The 17219-nt window shown below is 39.1% G+C and overlaps 1 protein-coding gene across 2 annotated transcripts in view; it reads left to right on the forward strand.

The window, feature by feature from the left end:
* The window catches only part of ulk2 (unc-51 like autophagy activating kinase 2), a 114296-nt gene that overhangs the window by 33452 nt on the left and 63625 nt on the right, over window positions 1-17219 (forward strand). For both annotated transcript variants that reach the window (XM_060848390.1, XM_060848391.1), the window contains exons 4-5: window positions 14350-14382; window positions 15781-15817. In XM_060848390.1, the coding sequence (XP_060704373.1) occupies window positions 14350-14382; window positions 15781-15817 (70 nt within the window). The remainder of the gene's footprint in view (window positions 1-14349; window positions 14383-15780; window positions 15818-17219) is intronic.

A 17219-nucleotide genomic window follows, 5' to 3' on the forward strand; every position in this document is an offset into this window, starting at 1 on the left:
TGTGTATGTATATGAAGATACTTTATGAATAAAGCATGTTTTTTTTAAATTTAAAAAAAATCAGTCAGTGAAGGTTGTCATGACAGTTGTGTTCTCAAGTGGCAAAGTAAAAATTTGACTTCACACAGGACTGAGGTGGTGGTGGAGAAAGCAACATTTAAACATCTGGTGCTCGTTTAAAATTCATGGGCAAAATAGGCTCTGGGCCCACACACACACATCCATATGCACAAACCCACACACACAGTTTTGTGGGGTGAATTTGTACTTGTAGAATTACATTTTTATTTTGCTCAAAAACTGCACGAATCCATGTAAGATTCTGTAAATCCCTATTTTCGAAATAGAATCAGTCTGAACATTGGGCACAGACAGACTCGCACCTTCACTGCATTATCTGAGCTGACATGGTACTTTATTGTTAAAGTTCGCTTGAGAATATAACTTCAAACAAAGTTCTGGGATTTACATATGAAAGAACTGAAACCAACAAGGTCATTCTACAATATGAGAGATTTAAGAAATAATCCAGGTCGTCTTCAATATATCATTTCAGTTGCATCACACTAACCTTTTGCTGTAAATTGTGTCCTACGATCTTATAATCCACAACCACCTGATGAAGGAGCAGCACTGTGAAAGCTAGTGCTTCCAAATAAAACTGTTGGACTATAGCCTGGTGTTGTGTGATTTTTAACTTTGTGCACCCCAGTCCAACACCAGCACTTCCAAATCAATCTATTCTGCCATATTTTAATCAGACCGACTAGTTATTACAAGCAGAGTATCTCATCGGTTATTCATTAACTAGATTATTTTCACTGTACCAAACTGGAAACCAATAGTGAAGGAAGTTTTTGTTTTAAAAATAGGGAGAAATAAGGGGGGGAGGGGGGAAGGGCACAGAAACACTGTCACATAATGCACCAAAAATTTGAGTTTCTTGAGCTGATTATCCAAGGATACATTACTGACAAGGGAATCCAGAGAAAGATATTCATCTCAGGAGCACTGTGATGGTGAGTAAGGAATGGATAAACCTCAGTGGGGAAGGAAGTCTTGTTAAATAACAGCTGCTCTCATCAATAATTTCTTTAAAGTTATGAAAATACTGCTGTCAGGTTTGTATTCACAAAGATTTGTCGAGCTACCAATTGCACAATTCCATAAGGCACCTCTGAGTTCTACTAGATTGTGAACCAGTTTGAAAGGATAAATCCAGAAAGCTTGCAAGTTGAGCTTTAATAGAAGAATTTTGCACCATTGCAGACATCATGTTGATGATGAGGGTCGAGCTGTGGATGTGGTGGATGTGGTGTAAATGGACTTCAGCAAGGCATTTGATAAGGTCCCCATGGTAGGCTCATTCAGAAGGTCAGGAGGAATGGGATTCAGGGGAACGTAGCTGTCTGGATACAGAATTGGCTGGCCAACAAGACAGCGAGTGGTAGTAGAAGGAAAATATTCTGCCTGGAAGTCTGTGGTGAGTGGTGTTCCACAGGTCTCTCTCCTTGGGCCTGTATTGTTTGTAATTTTTATTAATGACTTGGATGAGGGGATTGAAGGATGGGTCGGCAAGTTTGCAGATGACACAAAGGTTGGAGGTGTCGTTGACAGTATAGATGGCTGTTGTAGGCTGCAGGGGGACATTGACAGGACGCAGAGATGGCTGAGAGGTGGCAGATGGAGTTCAACCTGGATAAATGCAAGGTGATGCATTTTGGAAGGTCGAATTTGAAAGCTGAGTACAGGATTAAGGATAGGATTCTTGGCAGTGTGGAGGAACAGAGGGATCTTGGGGTGCAGATACATAGATCCCTTAAAAAGGCCACCCAAGTGGACAGGGTTATTAAGAAAGCATATGGTGTTTTGGCTTTCATTAACAGGGGGATTGAGTTTAAGAGTCATGAAATCTTGTTGCAGCTCTATAAAATTTTGGTTAGACCTCACTTGGAATACTGCGTCCAGTTCTGGTCGCCCTATTATAAGAAAGATGTGGATGCTTTGGAGAGGGTTCAGAGGAGGTTTACCAGGATGCTGCCTCGACTGGAGGGCTTATCTTATGAGGAGAGGTTGACTGAGCTCGGACTTTTTTCATTGGAGAAAAGGAGAAGAGGGGACCTAATTGAGGTATACAAGATAATGAGAGGCATAGATAGTCTCTGGCTATCGACTCTATTTCCCAGGGCAGAAATGGCTAACACGAAGGGTCATAGTTTTAAGCTGGTTGGAGGAAAGTATAGAGGGGATGTCAGAGGCGGGTTCTTTACACAGAGAGTTGTGAGAGCATGGAATGCGTTGCCAGCAGCAGTTGTGGAGGCAGGGTCATTAGGGACATTTAAGAGACTCCTGGACATGCATATGGTCACAGACATTTGAGGGTGCATACATGAGGATCAGTGGTCGGCACAACATCGTGGGCTGAAGGGCCTGTTCTGTGCTGTACTGTTCTATGTTCTATGTATCCACATCAGTGCCAAACTTGTTCATACAAATGAACATGGCTGTGGTATGAATTTCAGGGTAAGGAAACACCTTTGCAGCTGTACCAAAGGAGATTCTAGAAATGACTCAAGTAATGATGTTGTGATGTGCCCGAATGGCAGCATTATAGCAACATAGAAAATATGGGCAGGAGTAGGCCATTTAGCCCTTTGAGTTGCTCCACCAGTCAACACGATCACAGCTGATCATCCAACTAAGTTCCTGATTGTGCATACTCCCCATTCCCTTTGATCTCTTTAACCCTAAGAATTATATCAATTAACTCCTTCTTCAAAGCATTCAATATTTTTACCTCAACACCTTTCTGTATCAGAGAATTCAACAGGCTCACCACTCTGGGTGAAAATGTTTTCGTCATTCTCAATCCTAAATGGCCTATCCCATATCCTGAAACTGTGACTCCCTAGTCTTTGTGAGCATCCTTCCCACATTTGCCCTGTCTAATCCTATTAGAATTTTATAGGTTTCTATGAGGTTCCCCTTCATTCTTCTGAACTCTAGTAATTATAGTCAGAACCAATCCAGTCTGTCTTCACTTGTCTATAGTGTTATTTTAGGAAATGGTCTGCCTTAGTCTGAATCATTTCTGAATGGCGTCCTGAACAATTATCATCATCCTTCTCTGTCAATCTTACAACATTAGTAATCCTGGAGTCTCCAGAATACCGCTGTATTCACTGTGTTTATTTTGAAATACATTCATTCTTCTATCTTTGTGCTAGAATTACGTTTCAATGTTTTTCTCAATGCTCTAAAGGGAAGCTTTTGATTAGAAAATTACTCTGCCCATCTTCAATTGTTATTTTGTCAACGGTATTTTCCTGAATGATTTTTTGCTCCTTTCACTTGGAAACACTAAAAACAAAATGTTTGGACTTTAGCAGCTTTATTCCTGCTAGATTTCAGTACTGATATTGAGAGTTATTTTGGGACTAATAATCAAATAAAAAGAGCATTCTGCATCAACAAGGAATTGTTTTCTTGATGGCTGCAGATTTGATGTTATTTATACTTTGTGTACAGGACTGGAATATTAACAAGTACTGCAGCAATTAAACAGCAGATATTATTTCTATGCTGCATTAGAAAATTTATTAATTATTTAAATCTGACAGCTTGCAAATAGAAAAAGCTCTGCTAATTAAAGATGTAAGCTTTTTCTAAATTGTATGGGGATAATACCTGCATTGAATTGTAGAATTGTAAAGTTTAATTTGAAAGACTGTAAATCTAAAACATAAAATGATGATCCAGCCGTTAGGAGTTTAAAGGATCTTGTTTGTATCCAAGTAAAATGTTGCAAAGGCATTTGTGATCATTCAAAGCATTTGTTGATTAAAGAGACTGTGTTTTAATACGTTTGTTTATTTGGAACTATTTGAATTCCATCTTCAGAGCCTTAAGATGCAGGAGTAGAGGTAGCCCATTGAGCCTACCCCTGCTATTTTATTGAGATTGTAGGTGATCTCATAGTCCTCAAATTCACTTACCTGCCTTTTTCCCATAACCCTTGATTCCTGATTAAGAATCTATCTATTCAATATACTAAACCCATACTATAGTAAAGGATTCCCTGAATTTGCTACCCTCTGAAAGAAGTAATTTGTCCTCATCTCTGTCCTAACCTGGTGCCTTGTTCCTTTGATATTATGACCTCTGGACCTGGACACTTCCACAAAGAGAAACAACCTTTTAGAATCATAGAGGTCTACAGCATAGAAGCAGGACCTTTGGCCCAACTTGCCCATGATGAGCAGTTTTCACAATTTAAACTAGTCTCATTTGCCTGCATTTGATCCATATCCCTCCAGACCTGTCTCACCCAAATGTTTCTTAAATAACTTCCACCACTACCTCTGGCAACCTGTTCCAGACACTCACCACCCTCTGGACCCTTTTGTAATTCTCCCCTCTCAACTTAAGTCTGTGCCCTCAAGTCTTAAACTCTCCTACCATGGTGAAAAGCTGTTGACTATCTTCCTTTCTATGACTCTCAGGATTTTATAGACCTCTAATGTCACTTCTCAGTCTCCTATGAATCATAGTTACATAGCACTGAAACAAGCCCTTTGGCACAAGTACTTCCTGCTGACCAAGTTCCCTAAACTGAACTTGTCTCATTTGCCTGCATTTTGCCCATATCCCTCATCCTATAAGCCTTTCCTATCTGTGTATCTGGTTCAGAGTTCTTTTAAAGTTGGAGGAGTTTGTGAAAAGCACTGTCATCCTGTGCTCTGCCAACTATCATTTGTAAGCTAGTAGCCTATTCTTAGAGATACCTCAAAAGTGAATGGTTGCAGGGAAACACTTTCCAAGGAACGTGTTTTTCTTTCCTTTTCCTTAATTAGAATTTTTTTTTGTTACAGGGACATTGCCATGACAAAAGACAAGATGAGACATAGAATTAAATCTTTGCATTAATGTGAATGTATCTTGCCTTACATTGAAGCAAACTGTTTTAATAACTGTAATGCAGCAGCTATGATGTTTTCAATGGCACAGCCTCTGGTAGAGTGACAGTGAAGATTTGATTGCAGGGGAAAGCTGTTTGATTGTTTGTGACTGAATGTTCCCAATAGTGATGCTGTTCAATTCATGTTTATAAACTTAAACGTTGCACAGTAATTAGTCACGTGGTCAGATAGAATGGCAGTGTAAAGTTGCGCTCGACCTCCAGTTGCACCTTAGCTAATGGGCAGGAACAAAATGTTCTGGCAACAGTATTGTAGGTTGTTTTTCTTCTCTTCCCAATACACGTTAGTTTAGATTTCTTACTACCCCTTGTTAAGTCTAGTTAGTTAAAGCTTGCAATAGCATTTCAAGAGGAGCTATTTATTTTATCCAAGAATCTCAAATGTGCTCAAGTAAATTTGGAATTGTAGCATGCATCGCATGAAAATGGAGATCGGGTTTCTGTTGTTTTTGAATGCCAAACCTCTGCTTGGGATACACTTTGTAAAAAAACATTTTAAAAATGTGAACCCTATAAATTCAATTCTTATTCCATCAGTAATCCAGGGGACAATTCTCCAGTGTTCAACAGATAAGATAGTAGGAGGACAAGGTAGATAAACACCAAAAGAGTTGGGTACAAGAAATATTGCAAATATCAGATGGAAATATATCAACAACAACGTTATGACATAATATTAATAAAACGTGCTCAAGCGATTCAACCAGTCTGAGAGCATCTTTGGAGAGAAACTCCGTGAATGGCATAGACTTTCTGGTTGCTGGTCTTTGATAAGGTCGATGAATCTTTCATTGTGACTCTGAGATTCCGCGATTTATATTGTAGTTGTTATAGAGATGGACAGCACGCAAACAGACCCTTTGGTCTAACTCGTCCTTGCCGACCAGGTATTTTAAATTAATCTAGTCCCATTTGTCAGCACTTGGTCCACATCCCTCTCCACCCTTCCTATTCATATACCCATCCAGGTGCCTTTTAAATGCTGTAATTGTACCAGCCTCCACCACTTCCTCTGGCAGCTCATTCCATACATACGCCACCTTTTGCGTGAAAAGGTGTCTACTAGGTCACCTTTAAATCTTTCCTGTCTTGCTTTAAACCTATGCCCTCTAGTTCTGGACTCCCCACCCCAGAAAAAAGATCTTGTCTATTTATCCTATCCATGCCCCTCATAATTTTATAAACATCTATAAAGTCATCCCTCAGCCTCCGACACTCCAGGGAAGTCAGCCCCAGCCTGTTCAGCCTCCCCCTGTACGATCAAACCCTCCAACCCTGGCAACATCCTTGTAATTCTTTTCTGAACCCTTTCAAGTTTCACAACATCCTTCCTACAGGACCAGAATTGCATGTAATATTCTAAAAGTAGTCTAACCAATGTCCTGTAGAGTCTACAAAGTAATTCTCGATGTGAGGGTATGCCACCTTGTGCCAAGCTGTACCTCACCACCCAGAACTGCCTTGTCTCCTGACCTGCCCACGTCTAACACTTTACTCTCGCACCTATCCACCTTCCACCACGTGCCCTCACCTATTTACTTTACTCATAAACTGCAACTCCATAGCTTTTCAAAGATGCTTTGGGACCTTTAAACTCTGTTCGAATAATTGAATGTGACAGCTAACACTATAAGAAAGGGAACAATTTCTGCACAGATTTTCCAAGCTGCTTCCTGTGAGAATTGCTTAAACAAGACCATTCCAAAAGGCAACCGGAGTAGGCCGTATGACCTGCTCTGCCATTCAATAGGATTACCAGCTGATCTGACATCTTCATGTCCACTTCCCTGTTTTCTTCCTATAAACCTTGATTCCCCTACTGATGAGAATCTATCTCAGCCTTGAGTCTACGCAAGGACTCTGCCTCCAAAGCTCTCCAAGGCAAGGAGTTCCAACTCATCTCAGAAGGAATTCCTGCTCATCTCAGTCTTAAATTGGCACTCATTGATTCTGAGACTCTGCCCTCTGCTCCAAGACACTCCCATGAGTGGAAACATCCTCTCCCCATTTACTCTGTCAATCCCTTTAAGAATCCTATATGCTGCAGTGAGATCACCTCTCTTCTAAAGTCCAACAAGTAGAGCCACAATCTGCTTAGCCTTTGACAATCTCTCCATACCAGGGATTATCCTAGTGAACTTCCTGTTAACTACCTCCAATGAAGTAATATCTTTCCTTTTAATAAGGGGCAAAAACTGCTCTCAGTACTCCAGATGTGGTCTCTCCTGCTCCTTGTACAGTTGCAGTACTCTTATACTCCAACCTCCTTGAAATAAGGGCCAACATTCATGAGACGCCTTAATGTGTTCTAGCTTTCTGTGTTTCTTGTGCTAATACCCCCAAGGCCATTTGTGTTGCAGCTTTCTGCAGTTTTTCTCCATTTAAATAATATTCTGTTCTTTTGTTCTCCCTTTCAACATGAACAATTTCACATTTATCAACATTATACTTCATTTGCTAACTTGTTGCCCACCTACCTAACCTATGAATAACTCTGTAAACTGCTAGTCATTTGCTCGCAACCTGCCTTTCCAACCACTTTTGTGTCGTCTGTAAGTTAGTTTGCAGGACATTCTCTTCCTTCCTCCCAAGTCATTAACGTATATTGTAAACATTGGACCCAAAACACTTTACACAGTTAGTAGGTAAACCTTTGCCTGATTTGAGTCGGCAATAGAGATTCTGACCTGCATCTTAAGATTTAGGCCAAATGTATTTCCAGTTGAATCAGCATTTTCGAAAAGGCCCTTTCAGTATTTAAATGGCAGACTAACTTTCTAATATAGATATTAATTGTATGAAAACAAAATAAACAATGCTGACCTGTTAGAGAGCAATTTGTTTTGTATGTTTTTGCAATGCATTTTAAAAGGCAAATGAACAGATGGATCAAACCTGACAGACATAGCTGCTTAAGTCAGAGATAATTCTGAACTATTTTGTCTCTCAAGAATTGTTCTTTAAAACTCATTGGTTTTCATTATGATTCTAAAATGCTGTGAATATATTTCAAACTGTAATTTGCCAGTGCTGATTTTGCTTCATTTAGTTCACTGTATGGCCACAGGCAGCTGCCCTGATACCCTCAATGAGAAAAGCTGCTACTAACTACTTGTGTGATTATTAAATTTCTGAAATGGAGCTTTTCACAAGGTATATTGCACTTGTAATTGCTCACTTAGCCACAGAAATCTAAAAGGATGAAAGATAAAAACGGAGTGCAATGTTCATGATTGGTTTTAGTGGCATGTGAATAGAAGTAAATTGCAAGACTGCTGGTGTTTGTGAATTTAACTCTGCTTTTAGCATTGTTACAAAAACAGAAGCTACAAACAGGCTACACTGCACTACCTGCCCACACGGGCTAGATATGGAATTAAAGCTGTTTGCAAACCAAGAGCTAAGCCAGAAGGAATAATTCATTTCCAGACATGATCATAACTTTTTTTTTAAATGTTTGCTATTTTGCCTGTTCATTTCATCTTTTCTTTTCCACATTCTTCTGTATTAATTGGGTAACTTCTCTCTACGTCCTGGTCCTAAGGCAGTTTGCAGGTTGATGTTAGGCAAGTATGTAGTAAATGTGAGATTTCTTACAGCACTTGGATTCTGTCTGCATTTTCTACTGCTCACTTTCCAACCACGGTTTAGTTGGTGGCTGTCTCGTTTCCAAATCACAAGGTTTCAGGTCACATCCCACTCCAGTGCCTAAACATAAAAAGATTGATACTTGAGTGCATTGTTGAAGGAATGCTGCACACAGTTTATGGTGCGCAATACCTCAGGTGGGCATAAAAGATATTGTTTTGTTATTCAAAGAAACCAGAAAGGTTATGTACATTGATTGAGGGGAAAATTAATTAGCACAATGTTGCAAAATAAATTGTAATTGACATTGCATCTGTGGAAGCTTGGTGTGCAAATTGGGCACAGTTTCCCATATTACAGCTGTTACTGCACTTAAGTCATAGAGAGGTCCAGCATGGAAACAACACATCTCTGCTGACCAGATATCCTTAAGTAATCTAGTCCCATTTGCCAGCATTTGGCCCAGATCCCCCTAAACCCATTCTATTTATGTACCCATCCAGATGTTTTTCAAACATTTAATTGTACCAGCCTCCACCGCTTCCTCTGGCAGCTTATTCCATACATACATTACCCTCTGCATGAAAAGCTTTTGGGTCCCTTTTAAATCCTTTCCCCTGTGACCTTAACCACTTCAGAAATACTTTTTGGGCTTGGATATGTCCAGTTGTCATGAAAATCTTTAAATAGAAATGCATGTCTTTTATAAACAGTCCATGAGAAACTAAATAAGTTGGCATGGACGAGTTGGACCGAAGGGTCTGTTTCTGTGCAGTATGTCTCTAAGTGCTCCCACGTAATATCTGATGAAAATAGCATCTGCTGACAAGGGAATGCTATGAAAATAAATTCTTGTACTCCTGGGTTCCAAATGATTGAAGAAGCCCTAGTTTTTGCCACTCTGTTCTAATTGGAAAACTTTGTCAGCAATGTATTAAAGTGCTGTCATAAAGAGTGGCTGCTTAGATAATGTGGGAGAGAGTTGGTAAGTTTAGAAGTGTACATAGTCAGTGTTTTTGGAGAGTGAGGGGATAAAAATCCACCAACAGGAATGTGAAGGAAAACAGGAAACCAGTTGACTCTGAAGTAGTTGGATGACACTCTAATGTTTATGTTGTGCAGTATTGCAAATATATTTGGCAATCTGAGAAATTATTTCCAGGGGCTGTTGATTAACTCTTGTACAGTTGACGTAGTTGAAAACTTTGAGTGGATGACATACATACTGATCATGCCATATAGATTTTCATAATGGTTTTGTATCAAATAGTGTCTTTTTAAAAAAAAGGCTCACTGTCAAGGCCATAAATACCAGTGACCCTGTTGGAGAGATGGTACAGGGAGAGAAGGGGGAAAACTATGGATTTAGTATTCTGGGCAGTAATATGTAGACTATCTGGCAGCTGACTCATGGGTTTTTGACAGAAGTTTGGGAACGGGTTGAATGTCCATAATTTAAGACCATCGACCAAATCTTATGGATGCCTAGCCAAAGAAGATGTGATAGCATTTTGTTTCTGTTTTATAGGGTATTATTATGCCTTTAAAAAATGCCCAACTCCATGCAGCATTTGTTTTAATAGAGTTTTGAGGCACATGTTTTGGTTTGATCACCTCATTTTCTGATACAAAGAACCCCACAACAGGATCAGAAGCTCGAGTGCAGGAATCTCTGTCCAGTGGAGTTTATCCAAAGTTAGGAAAGGAACATGCTGATGAGAATTTTAATTTTTGAGGAGGAAGCCTATGAAAGGTCATAGAGAATAAAAATGGGCATGATTACAGCAGGATGAGATACAGGCAGCTGGATTTTGAATAGGTTGGAAAATTTTATGACATATGGATGAGGCAAGATTAGTCGGACTAATAGTGAAATGAAGTCCAGAGATGACCAGTATAACGAAGGGTTTCTGAGGAGTTTGTTTAAGCGCATATGGAGGTGATCGTTTCGAGAAATGAGCAGTCTTGTTGAGAATACTGATTTTTCTTTAGATGATCAGTGCAAATGTTAAAATGCAGAATTGTTATCAAGTTAGCAAGACATCTTTTATTGTTCATTGCAAGTTAAGAAAGAGGTGGACTGCATTCTCTAGCAGCTGTCGCCATCCATTTTCACAGAAGTATCAGACAAGGAAATTCAAGATTTGGAGATGCCGGTTCTGGACTGGAGTGTACAAAGTTAAAAATCACACAACACCAGATTATAGTCCAACAGGTTCAATTGGAAGCACTAGCTTTTGGAGTGCCGCTCCTTCCTCAGGTTACTGTGGAGAACACGATTGTAAGACACAGAATTTATAGCAAAAGTTTACAGTGTGATGTAACTGAAATTGTACATTGAAAAGTACCTTGATTGTTTAAGTCTCTCATCTGTTAGAGTGATCATGTTAGTTTCACTTCTTCACATGTAAATCACAAACTATACACACACAGACACTCCTACACACACACACACTCACACTCACACTCACACTCACACTCCTCCAGACACACACACTCCCACGCTCACACAGGACTTAGATCTCTTTACACTCTCACACACACAAATACACACTCTCTCATAGACACTCACAAACCCCCCCCACCCCAGACACACACACACACACACACACACACATCTTGCAGAGATACATTGCACTTTGCTTCAAAACTGCATGAATCCATCTAAGACTCTGTTAACTAATTTTTTAGATTAGACTCAGTCTAAACATTATGGCACAGACAATAGCACATAGGGGGCGAACGCCTTCAACACATTATCTGGGCTGACACCAATTGAGAAAGTTAACCTGAGAATGTAACTTTTTAAAAAAAAAAGTTTTGTGATTTACATATGAAAGAAGTGAAACTAACATGGCCATTCTAACAGTTGAGAGACTTAACAAACAATCAAGATATTTTTCAATGTATAATTTCAGTTACATCAGACTGTAAACTTTTGCTATAAATTCTGTGTTTTACAATTGTGTACTCCACAGCCACCTGATCAGGGAGCAGCGTTCCGAAAGCCAGTGCTTCCAGTTAAACCTGTTGGACTATAACCTGGTGTTGTGTGATTTTTAACTTTTCATAGTCTTATTTTTGTCATTTTCAGTGGCTGAGGTCATAGGGGAGAGATGACCTTGATGAGTTGGTGCATTGCATACTATAACCATATGTACTGCAACCAGAATATGCCATTGATAGAGGAAGGTTGATACTGAGTCAAATGACATGTAGCTAATCTGGTTTATTGCTTTGTACTGAACAGAATTGAATCACTCATGTTTTTCAGCTGTGCCCATTCAGGTGATTGGTAAATCTTTTTCATGTTCTTGGTAAGTACAGTTCAGAAGGCTAATAGTGGGCTACTTGTCACTGCCAACCCAGAACCTCCTCACCATACTGCAGCTATAGCACTAGACTGGTCCGCTTGAAACTTGTGGTCACTGGCAACCCTGAGATTTTGATCTTTGAGGATTTTTGAATGATGATTCCATTGAAGTTTGTGGAAAAATGACTGGGAAGCTGCTTGATTTAGTTGGTTGTATGCTCCTGCCGCATGTGAGACACATTTATTGCCTATTAATTTTCAACATCCAAGCTGAGGCAGGTAAGGTCCTGTAGTAGATTGCTATGTTTTGCTTCACTTCATTGCTAGATGGGCAGCACGGTGGCACAGTGGTTAGCACTGCTGCCTTACAGTGCCAGAGACCCGGGTTCAATTCCCGCCTCGGGCGACTATGTGGAGTTTGCACATTCTCCCAGTGTCTGCAGTTTCCTCCGGATGCTCCGGTTTCCTCCCACAGTCCAAAGATGTGCAGGTTAGGTGAATTGGCCATGCTAAATTGCCCGTAGTGTTAGGTAAATGTAGTGGAATGGGTCTGGGTGGGTTGCTCTTTGGAGGGTCGGTGTGGACTTGTTGGGCCAAAGGGCCTGTTTCCACAATGTAAGTAATCTAATCTAGAGCATTTATCAATGGAATGGAATACTAGGATTGTCAGCAAACATCCCTGTTCCTGACCTTATGGCAGGAATGTTATTGATGAAATAGCTGAGGATAGTCTGATTGAGGCCATTTCGTTGGGACTCCAGCAATGTCCTGGCCTGCAGTGACAGTCCTCTTCCTTCTTGCCAGTAACTCAATTTTCTGGGCTTCTGTTCTGTCCATCTGCTGAATGATTAAGATCTCTTGGTTTTGCAAAGCAACCTTGTTTTTTGTACTATTTTAGCCATGTTGATTTGTCTTTCTTCATTTTGATACGTTATGTATCTATTGGCGTCGTGTGAGTGGGAATAAAATTGAGAGACTGGCTTTAAGCAGATAAATATATAATCAACAATGGATGAACTCCATGCAAGAAATTGCCATGAATGGATTCTGCTTCAGCCTTGGGAGAGCTCTGTGCAATCTGCCATCTGACTAATCACGTGGCTGCATACTGTTGGGAGGGATATTTATAGATGGTTGTCAGCTGTTGTTGGTAATTGCCTTCTTTGCAGTGTGAGGCATTATGCCATTTATGCTTGTGATCTGGAAAGAATCTGCACTTGATATCAAAAATGTAAAGAGTACGCTTTAATTTTACAACAAAGCCAAGTTATGTATCCTACGTATGATGCAGATTTGAGCTCTGTGAATTTAAATGAATTTGTTATTCGAAAAGCAAATTTTACCTATCCTTGACCCAACCTGAAGATAGAAGAGGAGTCATGTGCAAATGCAAGTATTCAAATTGTCTACAGTGAATTTGGCTGTGGGTAAATGAGAGACTTGAACATGAAAGTATCCGCACACTCTGTTGTATCATATTCACCTGTGTCCAGAAACAAGATTTTATTGAACAGTCATGAGGACAGTGCAATTGCCTCATTATAAGTTTGTTTGTCCTCCTTGGTGCCCATCCTGGTGACCTGGTTGAAATTGGAATATTATACCATTCCATGGTAAAATCCCACATTTATAATATCTCCCGTCTGTCCACACTGCTATCTGTGTTTAGTTACAGACTAATAGAGTTAGTGTTGACCAAAATGAGTAGTTGCTGGTGGGCAAAATAATTGCAAAAACCATATTTTGGTCGTCATTGCCAGTCAGTGTTTGTGACCATTGTTGTTCTTCGGGTTTTTCAAATGCTGTTTAGAATATTGGTATTCTTTTTGTCCAAGGAGTCCATTTTAGCTAAATAGTATTTTGTTTCTAACTTCAAATCCTACCATTTTTGAGGATTGAGTGATCTTGGTAGTAATAGTCTGCAGTCTATATTGATAATTTTAATTGGGTTAGAGACATAGAGATGTACAGCACAGAGCCTTCGGTCCAACTCTATGGTGATAGATACAGGACAGATGTCAGAGGTAGGTTCTTTACTCCAAGTAGTAAGGGCGTGCAACAACCTGCCTGCAACAGTAGTAGACTCACAAACATTAAGGGCATTTAAATTGCCATTGGATAAAGATATGGATGAGAATGGAAAAGTGTAGGTTCGATGGGCTTCAGATTGGTTCCACAGGTCAGCACAACATTAAGGGGTGAAGGGCCTGTAGTGCGCTGTAATGTTCTATGTTCTAACACTGAGCTAATACCATTGATGCCAAAATGTGCTTAATTATTCCTTTGAAGTACTTGCAGAATTAGCTAAAAGAATATGCATCTTTCTTTGTTTCTGAAATAAGTTATTTTTCGGCCGTTTGCATTTCTGTGCAGTGCGCTGCTGGACATGTCACTCTGTTTAATCCCTTCAGAAATTGCTTTCAAACTGCCTAACTGAAGTAAATGATTAAGTTTTGTTTTTCCATTCCAGGAGACTCCAAACTCTGTTCACTTGGTGATGGAGGTAAGCTTAAGTAATATTTTATCTATTATTCTGACCTAACATGGAATATCAGAAAATCTGATGGAATAAGAGTATTTGCATTTTAATGGTTAGTTATATTCTATAGTCTGTAATGTTGATAACTGTAAAGTTATCTCTCTTGACATGAAATGATTTGACTATAAGGATAGTTGGTTATGTTTATTGGGATCTTTGTTCTGGTTATTCAGCTAAGAGCTTATATTGGTGTGATCACCAAATTTTAGCTAAGTGGTACAGCTGAGCACACAGCTTGAAGTTATCAGGCAGATTTCATTTTATGATCAATTACATAAACAATGTCATGCAAAAAATGAAAGGAACGGATGAAATGGATCTCGCGTAATAACTGAATTTTAACATGAATATGGCGCAGAGAGTCAGGGATGTACAGTGTGGAAGGCTCTTCAGTCCAACTTGTCCATGCCGACTAGATATCCTAAATTAATCTAGTTCATTTGCCAGCATTTGGCCCATATCCCTCTAATCCCTTCCTATTCAAATACAGGGCCAGGTGCCTTTTTAAATGTTGTAATTGTACCAGCCTCTACCACTTCCTCTGGCAGTTCATTCTGTAAACATACCACCCTCTCTGAAAAAGTTGTCCCTTAGGTCCCTTTTAAATCTTTCCCCTCTCACCCTAAACCTATGCAAAATGATTTAAAGATACTTTCTAACCTTTCTTGGCTGTTCTCGGTCTCCGTGGAACTGCATTTGGGCTGTATACGTTTAGGCAGATGCTTGAGGGAAGTTATGTAACTGACCATACACAGTACTACACACTGCACATTTCAAGTTTTTGGCACTCTTAATTTGGCTTTTTATTTTATTATCCAAATAACCAAAAACTTGATGAGATTCTGTCAGTATTTACACTGCTGTAATACTTATTACAGTGACATTCAGTGTAATTGCATAGTGCTTTTTTTTAATCCAGAGTTGCTCTTTTAAGCTTTAACTGTTTTCCAAATAAAAAATACTTAAATCAAGTAATCCAACATTACAACATTTATCAGGGTGATTTGGAGGTATAGCTTTGGTCTGCATTCAACTTTGGTCCAACATCTTTCATATCTTTGAGGAAGTCCACTTATTTTTGCACACAATTAAGCTATCTCTTCAGACCAAAGACTTGGAAGCAGCATAAATGTTTTAAAATTATGTCAGTTGCAACACTTTGAGTCAACTCCTGGCTAAGTAATTCTGGTCAGTGAATTTGGTGAGTGATCTCATTCGTTTTCTTGGTTGGATATGTGAGAGAGAGATCCAGAAGAAAATTATTTCCTTCAACAAAGTACTTGTTTTACACTGTCAAATACACTTAGTATTTTAATTTTAAGTTTGGAAGTATTATGCTTTTTTTATCCTTCTATTCTATAGTATTGCAATGGAGGTGACCTGGCAGATTATCTGCAAGGTAAGTTACAATGTTCTCTAATACAGTTGAAATGAGTCTAGGATTAATGTTCAAAACTCTGCAAGGGCAATTGCTGACTTAATACAAAAAGGTAAATTCATCATTTTCCTACTTCAATTCATCTACTTTTATTTTGAGATTTTGGAGTTGTAAATTGAGAATTTGATAATGTGAGGTATCAGTAACTTTTTGTAGCTGTCTGCACACAAGAATTCTGTTCAGGTTCTAGTTTCCCGTTTTTAACCTGTACTTTAACTTTGTTTGAGAGATGTCTCCTCTTTGTCACTCCATTGTTATCCGGATTCAGTGAAGTTTCAAGTAAATAGAGCTTACCATTCAAGTTAGGCATCTTGATCAATTTAAACATGCACATATTTATTCTAATGTTTAGTGTGTGTCTATATATATTTTGCATAGCCATTTGTTTTGCTGTTATCATATTACGTAGTTTACTTTCCGTTATATGACAGATGGCAGATAGAGCATGGTACCTGTAGATTAAATTGAGACTATAGCAAAACAGCTCTGGAAAATCAGGAATTTAAGGGGTTGAAGGAAAAGTTAAATACTCTTGAAAATACATGTTGCATTATCATTTAACAGTAATTGTTTCATTGATATATGATTTCAATGACCCAAAGCAATTTGAGAAACATCTTTCGAATTTCAGTTGGTTAAATTCTAAGTTAGCAACACAATGTGGGAGAAATGGGTATTGTGTATATTTACAGAGGCTCTTGTGTAGTGATAGTGACCCTACCTCTCAAACATGGGCCCAGGCTGAAGCCCTCCTACTCCAAAGCTGCGCAATAACATCTCTAAATAGGTTGATTAGAAAATATCCAGTATAAATTTATTCTTGAAATTCCTTTTTGGTGGAAATAAAATTAAAGGGTAATTCATGACTTCCCATTTCTCCAAATCTTGAAAATAACATTGTCTTCATTGGGTGTATCTTGCACTTTCTTTATAGTTAATTCTGAGATTGCATGTTAGTTTTGGAATAGTGATCTCCTAATACATGATGAGTCCATCATGGAAGTGTTCACAGAAGCTCAGAAATATTGTGGTGCAAAAGGATCCCCTTTTGTTGGCCCTAGCTGTCCAAATGAGCATTATGTACAGGAGCAAGGGGGGGGTGGGGCAGGAAATTGGCACTGAATTAAAATACGCAGAATTATTGCAGCGATGACGGGCCGATTAGCCTCCTCTTGCACAGTAATAATTATGTAGTTCTTATTTCGAATGGACAGGTTACAATGTTATGAGTTGAATACAGGAAACACTGAGCAGGCCAAGCAGCATTTGTGAAAAGTGCAGAGGAAGTATAAGTTCAGATATGGAATCTTCTTCAGATCCATTATGGCGATGTACCCAAATCATCAATGATGGTTTATACAGA

The sequence above is a fragment of the Hemiscyllium ocellatum genome, chromosome 31 (assembly GCF_020745735.1).
Source record: "Hemiscyllium ocellatum isolate sHemOce1 chromosome 31, sHemOce1.pat.X.cur, whole genome shotgun sequence".
NCBI classification, from domain to species: domain Eukaryota; kingdom Metazoa; phylum Chordata; class Chondrichthyes; order Orectolobiformes; family Hemiscylliidae; genus Hemiscyllium; species Hemiscyllium ocellatum.